Below are 12,923 nucleotides of genomic sequence, written 5' to 3'. Positions count from 1 at the left end.
CACACACACACACACACACACACAGATGAACAGTCATGCACCATAAAATGACATTTCAATGAGTGATGAACTTCATAGACTACAGTTGGTTATTGTTAAGTAACACAATACCGTATTGCCTAAGATTTCCAGTATTCTTGACAAATTGGAAGACATGGTAACAGTGTCCCCACATGACTGCATGACCGTCATCTAGTACTTCAGTCACCACTGTGTTCAGACAGCCAGCATGACCACACTTTGTTAGTCTAGGCCACTTCCTCTTTCTTTCTTTCTTTCTTTCTTTTCCAATCCTAGGGCTTGAACTCAGGGCCTGAGCTTCTTTTGCTCAAGGCTAGCACTCTAACACTTGGGCCACAGCGCCATTTCTGTTCTTTTCGGTGCATATGGTACTGAGGAATCGAACCCAGGGCTTCATGCATATTAGGCAAGCCCTCCACCACGAAGCCACCTTCCCAGCTCCTTGCTACTTCCTCTTACATCGCAATGCTCAGGAGCCAGTGTCATGTCTCATTCCACACTGAGTGGCCACTACTTCTCTTTTTTTCTTTCCTTTTTTCGTTTTTAACATTGGGACTTGAACTCTGGACCTATACACTATCCCTTAGCTTTATTATTTTTGCTCAAGTCTGTCATTTTATCACTTGGACCACGCCTTCATTTCTGGCTTTTTACTGGTTAATCAACTGGAGATGAGAAGCTATGGACTTTTCTTTCAGGCCTGGCTTCTGACCAGCATCCCCAAGCTCAGCCTCCTAAGTAGCTAAGAGGTTACTAGTAGGAAAGGCACCCAGCCTTATCTGGTCTCTGTGGGCTCCTTCATTTTTTTTTTTTGGGTCCGGTCGTGGGGCCTGAACTCTGGGCCTGGGCGCTGTCCCTCAGCTTTTTTTTTTTTTTTTTTTTTTAATCCGGTCGTGAGCCTGAACTCTGGGCCTGGGCGCTGTCCCTCAGCTCTTCAGCTCAAGGCTAGCGCTCTACCACTTGAGCCACAGTGCCACTTCCGACTTTTTTTTTCTGCTTGTGTGGTGCTGAGGAATTGAACCCAGGGCCTTAGGCATGCAAGGCAAGCGCTCTACCACTGAGCCAACTTCCCAGCTCATGGGCTCCTACATTTTTGACCTCTTAGTCTTAACAGTTTATAGGAAGAAAGGAACTCTGTGAGGACTGTGATCTAGTGGTAATCTCAGGTGAGCACTGGCAGAGCCCCAGCCCCTTTCTTCTGAGGCATACCTTGGTCTGAACCTCTGACTTTGTGGCAAAGCCTGGAAAGTCATAGGACTCCCTTCCTCCTACTAGGCCAGCCAGCGACCTTGGGACTCCAGTCCGAGGAGAGGCTTGGCAAAGCAGGTGTGTGTGTGTCTGTGTGTGTGTGTCTGTGTGTGTGTGTCTGTGCACATGCGTGCATGTGGGCAGATAGAAACCAGTCATACTCAAGCAGCAAGAAGTGCCTGAAATCAGAGTTAAGTTGGGAAGTACAAAACATGGACACCTAGAAGGAGGTCAGAGGTATTGTGGGGTACAGGGCAACTGAGAGGGAAACAAAAGTCCATGCTGTGGGTGACCAGGCCCTTCCGCCAGAGCTGGTCACTTCTGCCTTTGGAGCTAGTTTCGCAATGGCCAAGTGTGTGATCATAGCATGAGCAGAGTCGGGAGCCTGGCAAGGATGGGCTAGGCTGTGGCCTCCCACACTCACTCCCTCACACCAGCACCCACAGACGTCAGGGCCAGGCGCTCACATAGCAGCGATATCTGGGGCTTGCCATCAGGATGGGTGAGTAGCGTCTGGGCATGGAGCCCACAGGGGCAGGTGAAGGAGGAGACCAGGGCTGGTGATCTGAGGGAATAAGGAAGCCTCTGATCCCCCATGGAGGTCCTGGCCTAGACGATAGTGCTGTCAGCAGACACTGGGTTCTTCTCAGTGGGTAGGAGCCGCAGGTGGAGGTAGAGGTTTGCAAGCCTGGGTCTCCTCCTATGAGGAGAACTGGGTTTGGGACTCTATCCATGTGGGAAGAAAGCAATTCTGAAGCTTCCTCATCCCATACATCTGGAATGCCTGGTAATGGAGCTAAGCTGGGACCAGAGACCCTCACTTCTCTATTCTGATTGGAGGAGGTGGACAGGATGTGGGTGGCTTAAAGAAACAAGACATTCATCAAACCTTCTGGTGGTCCTCTCAGGTGACCAGAGTCCCCAGAGACTGAGCAGGTCCAGCTATGGTTCAATCTCCAGCCCATCTGGCCCAGCGCCCCAGCACTTGCCAGCCCAGGAAACCTACCTGAGTGAGAAGATCCCCATCCCAGAGGCCAAACAGGTGGGAAAGCTGGGTACCTACCTAGCTAGCAGGGTTGACAGGATCCTCTGGGATCTCATAGGTTGAGGGAGGGGGGCCTTGTGTGACCAGGACAAGCCTTTCCCTCTCAGAGAAGTAACACAACAGCTCCTTGCTGCTCAGATTCCTAGCACTTAGCTGGAATATTCAGTAGATAGTAGGAAATGAGCAAATGACTTTCCAAACAGATCTCAGCTTTCCTGTGAAGGAAAGGGATTAAGGTGAATTGGGATTAGCACTTTAAGATTGCTTTAACAGCTGGACCCCCAGTGATTCATACCTATAATCGTAGTTGCTCAAGAGGCTGAGATCTGAGAATCACAGTTCAAAGTCAGCCTGGACAAAAAACCTCTTTGAGATTCTTTTTGGTTGGGTTTTGTTTGTTTGTTTTTTTTTTTTTGGTCGGTCGTGGGGCCTGGGCGCTGTCCCTCAGCTCTTCAGCTCAAGGCTAGCTCTCTACTACTTGAGTCACGGTGCCACTTCTGGCTTTTTCTGCTTATGTGGTGCTGAGGAATTGAACCCAGGGCCTCATGCATGCAAGGCAAGCACTCTACCACTGAGCTACCTTCCCAGCCCTCTCTGAGACTCTTATCTCCAACTAAACACCAAAAAGCCAGAAGTAGAGTTGTGACTCAAGTGGTAGAGTGCTAGTATTGGACAAAAAAAAAAACTCAAGGACAAGACTCAGGCCCAAAGCCTAAGCCCTGGTACCAGGACACACACACACACACACACACACACACGGTAGAGAAGGAAGGAACTCTGTCACTGGCAGATTCCTAGGCTGACGGGACATGCTCACCATCCAGGTGGAGGACATGATCCGGGCTTAGCCTCCACACAGGAGTCTCCACAGAGGAGGCCTTGTGGTATGAGAAGGGACTGGACTGGGAGTAGTTGGACCCAGAAGTCTTGTCCCCACTTAGCCTGCTCTCCAGGCTCTGTGAACCTGAGTCAGGCCTAGGAGAGGCAGGAGGTCAAGTGTATTGAGCTTGCTGAGTGGGACCATGATAGAGACAGATCCAAAAGCGGATCGGTCATGACTCAACGCATCCTGCTGTGACTCTGCAATCACATGCTTCCTCTACCCACTGTCCTCCTCCAAGGCTGGGAGGGCTCAGGGCTAGCTAGGGAGGGCAGGGCCAGCCAGCCTGGGCTGGGGGGGGGGGGAGCTGGTGGGGCTCAGAAGGAGGCTGGCCATGGCCAGCTGCCACCACCACAGTACCCAGAGCCCACCCCCTCCCTCTGCTTGCACCCCCCAGGGCACATTTAGCCTACGGAAGCTGTGGGCCTTCACAGGACCTGGCTTCCTCATGAGCATCGCTTTTCTGGACCCGGGGAACATTGAGTCGGACCTTCAGGCTGGTGCTGTGGCTGGATTCAAAGTGCTGAGTTGGGATCCTGAAGGAAGGGGGAAATCAGGCTAAGAGGGTGGAGACCCCAACTTGTCCTGTGTCCTCAGGGTGGCTACAGGGATGGCTGCAATAGGCCAGAAAAGGGCCCCGTGGTAAGGGCCCAGCCAAAGGTTGGGGCTGATCATCCACTCCACCCTCCCATCCTCTCCCCGTAGAGTATCCTGGCTTTTGAGGGGCTATGTTGGATGGGCCTCCCTGGCTGACGGCCTCCTGGGCCTCTTCACAGCTGCTCTGGGTGCTGTTCTGGGCCACTGTGCTGGGCTTGCTCTGCCAGCGACTGGCTGCCCGGCTAGGCGTGGTGACAGGCAAGGACTTGGGTGAGGTCTGCCATCTCTACTATCCTAAGGTGAGCTGTGTATGTTGGGGTGGGGGGGGGAGGTAGAGAGAGGGCGACAGGAAGCCTGAAATTCTATGAATGAATAAATATATCATATGATCTTACCTGGGCTTCCCAAGTCCAACTGAAAAATGAAAAGACAGACTCAAACTACTAGTACTAATAGGCTGAGAGGGAGAGAGGAGGAAATTGCACCGAGGAGGAGTGAGAGTTCAAGATCAGCCTGGGCTACATAGTGAATTCAAGGTTATCCTAGCCTACATAGTGCAACTGTCGCAAAAAACAAAAGCCATGTGCTGGTGGCTCACTCCTGCAATCCCAGCTACTCAAGAGGCTGAGGTCTGAGGATCAAGGTAGGAAGCCAGTCCAGGCAGACTGATCTGAGAGACTTTTATCTCCAATTAACTATCAAAAAGCCAGACGTGGAGGTGAGGCTCAAGGGGTAGAACATTATCAGCCTGGAGTGAAACAGCTCAGCAAAAATGAGAACTTCTGCGTGCTGGGAAGGTGGCTCAGTGGTAGAGTGCTTTGCCTTGCATACCTGAGGCCCTGGGTTCAATTCCTCAGCACCACATAAGCAGAAAAAGCCGGAAGTGGCATTGTGGCTCAAGTGGTAGAGCACTAGCCTTGAGCTGAAGAGCTGAGGGACAGTGCCCAGGCCCAGAGTTCAGGCCCCATGACTGACAAAAATAAAAAAAGAAGGAAGGAAGGAAAGAAAGAAGGAAGGAGAGAGAAAGAAACAAACCAGAGGAGACATTAAACTTTAGGGAAGTGACTTGCTCAAGGCATCAATAGGAAGCTGTCAGCGTCAGGGTCCGGTTGGGCTGGACCCTAGGGACTCTGGACCTTGGGGACTTGGCTGCTGTCACAGCCCAGTTAGGAACACAGAAACCACAGTGCAAGATTTTTTTTTTTCAGAGGGATTTAATGTGAGAATTTAGCCATTTGACCTATGGAAGGGCTGAAAGAGCAAGGGCAGAAGATGTTAACAAATTTTAGAAAGCTCCACCCCTGGCTGGGTCAAGAGATCATTTGCTGCTGAGTTTCTAGAAGCATTTCAGCCACTGCTTCAATGAAAGCCACTACTTCTGGAACTCACATTATTTCCTGTCCTCACTGGTGCCACCAGATCAAGGGACGTAGTTTCTGTCTGCTCCAATCTCTGAATTAGTCCCTTTTCTTTGGATATGATAAAAATACACGGTGCTGGGTAGTTTGTAAAGAAGTTTAAGCTGGGGATGTATCTCAGGGATAGAGCCCTTGCCTAGTATATGTAAGGGTTCAACCCCTAGCATAGGAAGGAAGGAAGGAAGGAAGGAAGGAAGGAAGGAAGGAAGGAAGGAAGGAAGGAAGGAAGGAAGGAAGGAAGGAAGGAAGGAAGGAAGGAAGGAAAAAGGAAGTCAGGGAAGGAAGAAAAGAAGGAAGAAAGAAAGAGAAAGGGGCAAGGGGAGGGAGAGAGGGGGAGGGAGGAAGGAGGGAAGGAAGGAAGGAAAGAAAGAAAGAAAAAAGGAAGGAAGGAAGTAAAGAAGGAAGGAAGGAAGGAAGAGCAAAGTTTAATTAGCTCACAGTTCAGCATTTCCAGAGGTTCAAAAGCATAATTCTGACTTCTGCTCAGCTTCTAACGGTTCCACCCCTTCTCAGCATCTCCACACTGGGACCAGGCTTCCAGCCCGCAAGCAAAGGCTTCTCCCTCAAAGGAGTGCCACATGTAACCCACATCCAGACCACAGCAATCTCCCATTAAGCACTTCTTGCAGAACCTAATTGGAAGCCAGCTGCGAGACCATCCTGCAAATGTAGTTTGGAGGTTTCTAGCCCTGAAGTACCATGCCGAGTGTGAAAAGCCGGATGTCAGGTGAAGCAACGGTCAAATCACTGGCCCACTTTTAAGGAAGCAACGTCTCCTCCCCAGGTGCCCCGCACTCTGGTCTGGCTGACCATCGAGCTGGCCATTGTGGGCTCAGACATGCAGGAGGTCATTGGTACAGCGATTGCATTCAATCTGCTCTCGGATGGACGGTATCACCCCAGGGGCCATCCACTTATCAGTCTGGGGCTAGGGATGGTTCCTACCTCTTGCTCTAGGCCTCCTACCTTCTTGAGTCCATTTAATCCAGCTGTTGCTTCTGAGATCAAGCTGTTGCTCTCTTTCCCAGAATGTAAGGTGACTTGGGTAAAGTCACATGGGTGGGAGCCACACAGCTGGCAGGATTGAAACCCAAGACTCTCTGGTCCCCAAGCTGGCTTTGCTCTTTCTGGAATGTTCCTGCCATTTTCAGCACACCTCCTCTCCCTTGGGGCCCCTGCTCCCACCCCCCTCGGGGGTCGGGCATTCCGGGCAGGGGAGCAGATGGGGCTGGCTGACTCAGGCCACTGTGGTTTCAGAATCCCGCTCTGGGGTGGCGTCCTGTTCACAATCGGGGACACGTTCTTCTTCCTGTTTCTGGATAGCTACGGTAAGGGGAGGCCAGCTTCACAGGAGTGGGACCAGGAAGTCCCAGGGAGCACAGCTGGGGACAGCTACCCCCTCCACTGGGGAAGGGGGGGACACTTTGGCTCCCTCCCTCCCTGGCCGTGTGGCGGGAGCAAGGACTGGGCTTCTGGGAAAAGCATCGCACAGCCTTTTGGGGCTGTGGTGAAGCTTCAGGAAGGTAATATATGTAAAGCTCTTGGCTAGCTGCCTGGAACAGAGAGCTCCAAATATTAGCCATTAGCAATTGTTTACCTTGCAGGTTTTTGATTTGTCTTGTGCCTTCTGCTCCTTGGCCCTGCCTTTAGGGTTGCGGAAGCTGGAAGCTTTCTTTGGATTTCTCATTACCATTATGGCCGTGACCTTCGGCTATGAGGTTGGTGTTGGCATCGCACTATCCCCTGGCATCCCTCCCCTCCCTTCCCTTCTGGGCGGCCTGAGGCCGGGGGACAGCGGCCCAGGGCCCAGTCCCTAAGCAGCTGGGATGAGGTGCGGGATGAGTGGTGTCAGCTACTTTGTCTTGAGTGGGCTGATCAGGTTCCTCCCCACAGTACGTGGTGGCCCGCCCTGCTCAGGGAGCACTCCTCCGGGGTCTGTTCCTGCCCTCCTGCCGGGGCTGCGGTCAGCCTGAGCTTCTGCAAGCCGTAGGCATCGTTGGGGCCATCATTATGCCCCACAACATCTACCTGCACTCAGCCTTGGTGAAGGTGAGCCCAGGAGAGAGGAGGTGGAGACGCTCTCTCCTTTACAGCTCGGCTAGCCATGTCTCCAAGATGGAGGCCCCCCTCTTGGCTCCTTTTAAAATTTAGGTGAGAGGGACTGGGAAGGTGGCTCAGTGGTAGAGCGCTTGCCTTGCATGCCTGAGGCCCTGGGTTCGATTCCTCAGCACCACATAAGCAAAGAAAAAAGCCGGAAGTGGCGCTGTGGCTCAAGTGGTAGAGCACTAGCCTTGAGCTGAAGAGCTGAGGGACAGCGCCCAGGCCCAGAGTTCAGGCCCCACGACCGGAACCAAAATAAATAAATAAATAAATAAATAAACAAGAAAATTTAGGTGAGAAATGAATCCCTAGCTATTCAAACTAGAATGATGCTGGAAGCTGGGGGCTAATATGTTAACATTGAAAATAGTCAAGTCCCCGCCGCTCTGAGAACTTGCATTCTAGTGGGGGATAGGGGAGGGAGAGCGTGGATTATAAAAGGTACTGTCAAGGAGATAAAACAGATGTGTGAAAGACCGGGACTGGACAAGGCAAAGCTATTGGAAGCAGAAGGAATGGGGAATGCAAAGACCCTGAAGCAGAAACAAACCAGGCGGGTTTCAGGATACAGCACGGCCAAGGAGAGGGAGCTTTTAGGGGCTGAGTTAAAGGGATCCCAAAGGCCAGTCTTGCTCATCACATGGTTGATCACTGTGGACCAGGACTCTGGCAAGGGCAAAGATGAGAAAAGAACTGGCTTGCTGGGCACCAGTGGCTCACGCCTGTAATCCTACCTACTCAGGAGGCTGAGATTTGAGGATCACGGTTTGTAGACAGCCAGAAAAGTCCCCATGAGACTTTTATCTCCAATTAACCACTCAAAGACCTGAAGAGGAGCTGTGGCTCAAAGTGGTAGAGCACTAGCCTTGAGCAAAAGAGCTCAAGGACAGAGCCTAGGCCTTGAGTTCAAACCCCACAATTAACACACACACACACACACACACACACACATTTGGCTTACCAGCGCCTGCCTCATGCTGCCCCATGAGAAACTTTAGAAGGAACAGGGCTTGGCACCAGTGGCTCATGTCTGTAATCCTGGCTACTCAGGAGGCTGAAATTTGTAGACTGTGCTTTGAAGCCAGGATAGTCAGACAAATCTGTGAGACTCTAATCTTCAGTTAGCCAGGAAAATTCCAGAAGGGGAAGTGCGGATCAAGTGGTAGAGTATCAGCCTTGAGAGGAAAAGCCAAGAGGAGATGAGGTCCTGAGTTCAAGCCTAGGACTGGCACACAGGCACAGATGGACACACACACACACACACACACACACACTCACACACACACACACAGGGGATTGGAGGGAACAAGGATAGAAGTGTGAATGTAGGGACACTTTGGATGCCTCTGAAGGACACTTCTGTCACTCTCTGACCTTCATAGACTCGGCAAATAGACCGAGCCCGTCGGGGGGACATCCGGGAAGCCAACATGTACTTCCTGATTGAAGCCACCATCGCCCTGTCTGTGTCCTTCATCATCAACCTCTTCGTCATGGCTGTCTTTGGGCAGGCCTTCTACCAGCAAACCAACCAGGATGTGGTGAGGCACACTTCCAGCCCTATCCACCTGTTGCTCCCCCCCCTCCCTCCCCCCAGGTGGCTGAAAAGCTGGAGAGTCATGAAGTGTGAGGAAGAGGAAGTGTGAGGAAGAGGAGGTTATGGGGCATCAGAAGTCTCTGTTGGCAACACCAGCTCTTATAATCTGAGACAGGCTGGCAACCGAGTTGCCAAAGGAATTCTTCTCCACTTTAAACGCTGGCCACAAATTATATTAAAGAACAAAACAAAACTGCCAGGTGGCAGTGGCTCATGCCTGTAATCCCAGATACTGAGCTCTGAGGATCACAGCTGGAAGCCAGATGGGCAGAAAAAGTCTGTGGGATTCTTATCTCTCATTAATCACCAAAAAGATGTAAGTGCTGTGGTCCAAGTGCTACAGCGCCAGCCTTACGCGAAAAAGCCAAATGAGAGTGTAAGGTCCTGAGTTCAAGCACCAGAACTGGCACGCAGAAAAAAAGAAAAAAACAAATAAAAAACCCCTACTGGGCAAAGTGTGCCTGCCCAGATCCTCCAGGTTTGACGCGTCTAGCTGAGTGTACCTCCCCTCTCCCTCCCACCGGCCCCGGGGACTGCAGTCCAACGTCTGTGCCAACAGCAGCCTCCACGACTATGCCAAGATCTTCCCCAGGGACAACAACACAGTGTCGGTGGACATTTACCGTGGAGTAAGCCCGAGTGTGGGGGCGTGGCCACGCCACGGTCCGCCTACTTCGGGGCGGGGTCGGTGGCAGGAGGGCGGGGCCTCGTCCTGACCACACCCTCGTCCCTCCAGGGTGTGATCCTGGGCTGCCTCTTTGGCCCCGCAGCGCTCTACATCTGGGCTGTGGGTCTCCTGGCCGCAGGGCACAGCTCCACCATGACGGGCACATACGCGGGACAGTTCGTGATGGAGGTGGGCAGGGAAAAGCCACGGGCACAGGTCAACAGGCAAACTCCTGGGGGGGGGGAGGGGTGTCCATATACCCGCCTTGCCCATCCCAAAAGCAACCCAGAGGGTGCGCCCATTAGCCCCACTTTACAGACGAGAAAATGGAGCGGCAGATAGTATGACAAGCAGAGAGCCCTTTCCCCCAAACTGGCTAAGTTTGCGCCATGGCTGGGGAGGAGTGTTGTGGAAAGAATTCCCTCTCCAACTAGGGTCAGAGCTGCCCTCCACTTCAGAACAGAAACACTCTGGGCTGAGATGACAGATCCTCCCTCCTGTGGAGTCCCTGATCCTGTCCCTGTCCCCGCTCCAGGGCTTCCTGAGGCTGCGCTGGTCCCGCTTTGCCCGGGTCCTCCTAACCCGCTCCTGTGCCATCCTGCCCACCGTGCTTGTGGCTGTCTTCCGAGACCTGAGTGACCTGTCAGGCCTAAACGACCTGCTCAACGTGCTTCAGAGCCTGCTGGTGAGACTGGGGTCCAAGGAGGAACATGGCAGCCTTCCCCAAATGGAGCTTGGGAGAGGGGGACATTCAGGCCAGCCTCCATCCTAAACGCACTGTGCTTGAACTGAGCCACACCTCTACTTGTAGATTTTTTTTGCTGGTTAATTCTAAATAACAGTCTCTTTGACTGGGATCCTCTCATCTTAGTCTCCTGAGTAGCTACGATTACAGGTTTGAGCCACTCACACCCTGTTACCATCCTTTTTTTTGGTCAGTTGTGGGCCTCAAACTCTGGGCCTGTCTATCCCTGAGCTCTTCAGCTCAAGGCTAGTGCTCTACCACTTTGAGCTATAGCACCACTTCCGGTTTTCTGGTATTTACCTGAAGATAAGTCTCACGGACTTTCCTGCCTGGGCTGGCTTTGAACCTGGATCCTTAGATCTCCTGCATAGCTAGGATTACAGTCCTGAGCTACTAGCACCCTGCTACCATCCTCATTTTTCAGAGCCTCTACATTTTGTCTTCTGCTCAGAAAGCATAGACAAGAGAAGATAGGCTCAAAGTGCGTAAGGCACTTAGTACAGCCATCCATGAAAAGGAGGATCCCCCCCTCTCCACCTCCCTCTTCTCTCTTCTCCCCAGCTTCCCTTTGCTGTGCTGCCCATCCTGACCTTCACCAGCATGCCTGCCATCATGCAGGAGTTTGCCAACGGCCGGTGGGTATCCTCACCACCAGCCTGAGGGAGGAACTACGGTCCTGATCTACGGGAAGCAAAAAAGCCTCAGAGAGGTCAAGAACTTACACACGGGGTCACACAGCTTTTGAATTTGGAGCTGAGGCCTGTTTCTAGAGCCTGTTTCAAGAGCCTGAGCTCCCCCTGTAAGGGCAGTTTCTAGGCTCTCTGGTCCCTGGAATCCCAGACTAGGACCTGCAGGGAGCAGCCGCCATGGAGATGGTTACGGAATGTTGCCTAGCCCTTCCCTGCAGCGTGTGTGTGCTGTACTTGAAAGGAGCCTGGATTTCTCAGAGAAGACTATGGCAGCACAGAGATGAGGGTTTTGTGTGTCCCTGTTCTTGGCTAGGGGCACTGGTGTTAGAGGGGGGAGAAGAGGACGCAGGTGACTCAAGAGTCTCAGCCAGTCAGTCCTGAGTCTCTCTCCTGTCCCCTAGGCTGAGCAAGGCTGTCACTTCCGGTATCATGGCCCTAATCTGTGCCGTCAACCTCTACTTTGTGGTCAACTACGTGTCCAACCTCCCGCACCCTGCCTACTTCGGCCTTGTAGCTGTGCTGGCTGTAGCCTACCTGAGCCTTATTACCTACCTGGTACTGGGCGGGGGGTGGGGGGGGTAGGGAAGCTGGGGGGGTGGGGGGGGGAGGGAAGCTGGGGGGTGGGGGGGAGGGAAGCTGGGGGGGAGGGAAGCTGGGGGGGGAAGCTGGGGGGGGAGGGAAGCTGGGGGGGAGGGAAGCTGGGGGGGAGGGAAGCTGGGGGGGAGGGAAGCTGGGGGGGAGGGAAACTGGGGGGGAGGGAAACTGGGGGGGAGGGAAACTGGGGGGGAGGGAAGCTGGGGGGGAGGGAAGCTGGGGGGGGAGGGAAGCTGGGGGGGGATCTGGGAGGGAAGCTGGGGGGAGGGAAGCTGGGGGGAGGGAAGCTGGGGGGGATCTGGGGGGGGGATCTGGGGGGGGATCTGGGAGGGAAGCTGGGGGGGGGATCTGGGAGGGAAGCTGGGGGGGGGACCTGGGAGGGAAGCTGGGGGGGGGTCCTGGGAGTGGAGAAAGCAAAAGGAGAGTCTGGGCTTCCTCACAGTTCTTCACTCTTCCACTCATGGTTGCTCCTTCTCCAGGCCTGGACCTGTTGCATCGCCCATGGAGTTGCCTTTCTGAGCCACAGCTCACACCAGCACTTCCTATATGGGCTCCCTGAAGGGGAGTAAAAGGATGGGAAGAGCTCTGAGTGAGCCCCTCGGCAGGGAAGTAGAATGAGGGGCACTGGCCTGCTAGACATGGAGGCAGCAAGATGGAGCAAGACACTTGGAGGCTCACCAACCTCGCCTTACCTTTTCTACTTCAAACAAGTGCTTACCCTCTAGGTCTCATTGGGAACTACACGGACTTGCCATGGACGTAAAATGTTTTAATATAATACTCCACACTCGGCACTTAAACATCAGTCACAAATATTTATTTGGTCAGTGTCAGTAATCCTAACACTCAGGATACTGAGGCAGGATGGCAAAGCAAAGGTCAGCCTTTGGGAATGTGGTTTAGTGGTAGAGTGCTTGCCTAGCACGCATGAAGCCCTAGGTTCAATTCCTCAGTACCACATAAACAGAAAAAGCCAGAAGTGGTGCTTGTGGCTCAAGTGGTAGAGTGCTGGCCTTGAGCAAAAGAAGCTCAGGGCAGTGCCCAGGCCCCAGATCTGGCCAAAGGGGGGCGGGCAATCAGTACCTAGAAGGTGAACTGACAGACCCTGGGGACACAGGACCGGACTGGAACTTTAAATGATCATTGCTTAGGAAATGTTAGCTGCCTGAAGGGCTGGGAAGGAAACCCCAAAAAGCACAAAATCTAAAGTTGCTCCTACTCTCAGCAGTTTCTCCAGTGTGCCCACAAACCCATTTTCTTTTTTTTTCTTGGTCAGTCGTGTGGCTTGGACTGTGGGCCTGGGCGCTGTCCCTGTGCTCTTC

At 53.0% G+C, this 12,923-nt stretch overlaps 1 protein-coding gene across 1 annotated transcript; it reads left to right on the top strand.

Annotated features, from left to right (window-relative positions):
• Positions 1–1,684: 1,684 nt before the first annotated feature.
• On the top strand, positions 1,685–12,401 carry Slc11a1 (solute carrier family 11 member 1). The gene is made up of 15 exons (XM_042679247.1): positions 1,685–1,771; positions 2,178–2,311; positions 3,592–3,714; positions 3,971–4,090; positions 5,994–6,100; positions 6,467–6,537; positions 6,860–6,927; positions 7,103–7,258; positions 8,692–8,850; positions 9,446–9,535; positions 9,643–9,762; positions 10,109–10,258; positions 10,880–10,953; positions 11,409–11,562; positions 12,081–12,401. Exons 1-15 carry the CDS (start codon positions 1,768–1,770, stop codon positions 12,168–12,170), a joined length of 1,620 nt encoding a protein of 539 aa, XP_042535181.1. The 5' UTR covers positions 1,685–1,767; the 3' UTR covers positions 12,171–12,401.
• The last annotated feature ends 522 nt before the right edge of the window (positions 12,402–12,923 follow it).

This window comes from Dipodomys spectabilis, unplaced genomic scaffold (assembly GCF_019054845.1).
Source record: "Dipodomys spectabilis isolate Male_0828 unplaced genomic scaffold, ASM1905484v1 ptg000051l, whole genome shotgun sequence".
Classification (NCBI taxonomy): Eukaryota; Metazoa; Chordata; class Mammalia; order Rodentia; family Heteromyidae; genus Dipodomys; species Dipodomys spectabilis.
The sequence above is the reverse complement of the archived record's forward strand: the minus strand, read 5'-3'. Positions and strand labels throughout refer to the sequence as shown.

Excerpts from the sequence above, each read along its gene's own strand:
- Slc11a1 (XM_042679247.1), top strand. Across the intron at positions 2,312-3,591 it reads CCATCCCAGAGGCCAAACAG|GGCACATTTAGCCTACGGAA; the intron begins GTGGGAAAGCTG and ends TGCACCCCCCAG. Across the intron at positions 8,851-9,445 it reads AGCAAACCAACCAGGATGTG|TCCAACGTCTGTGCCAACAG; the intron begins GTGAGGCACACT and ends CGGGGACTGCAG.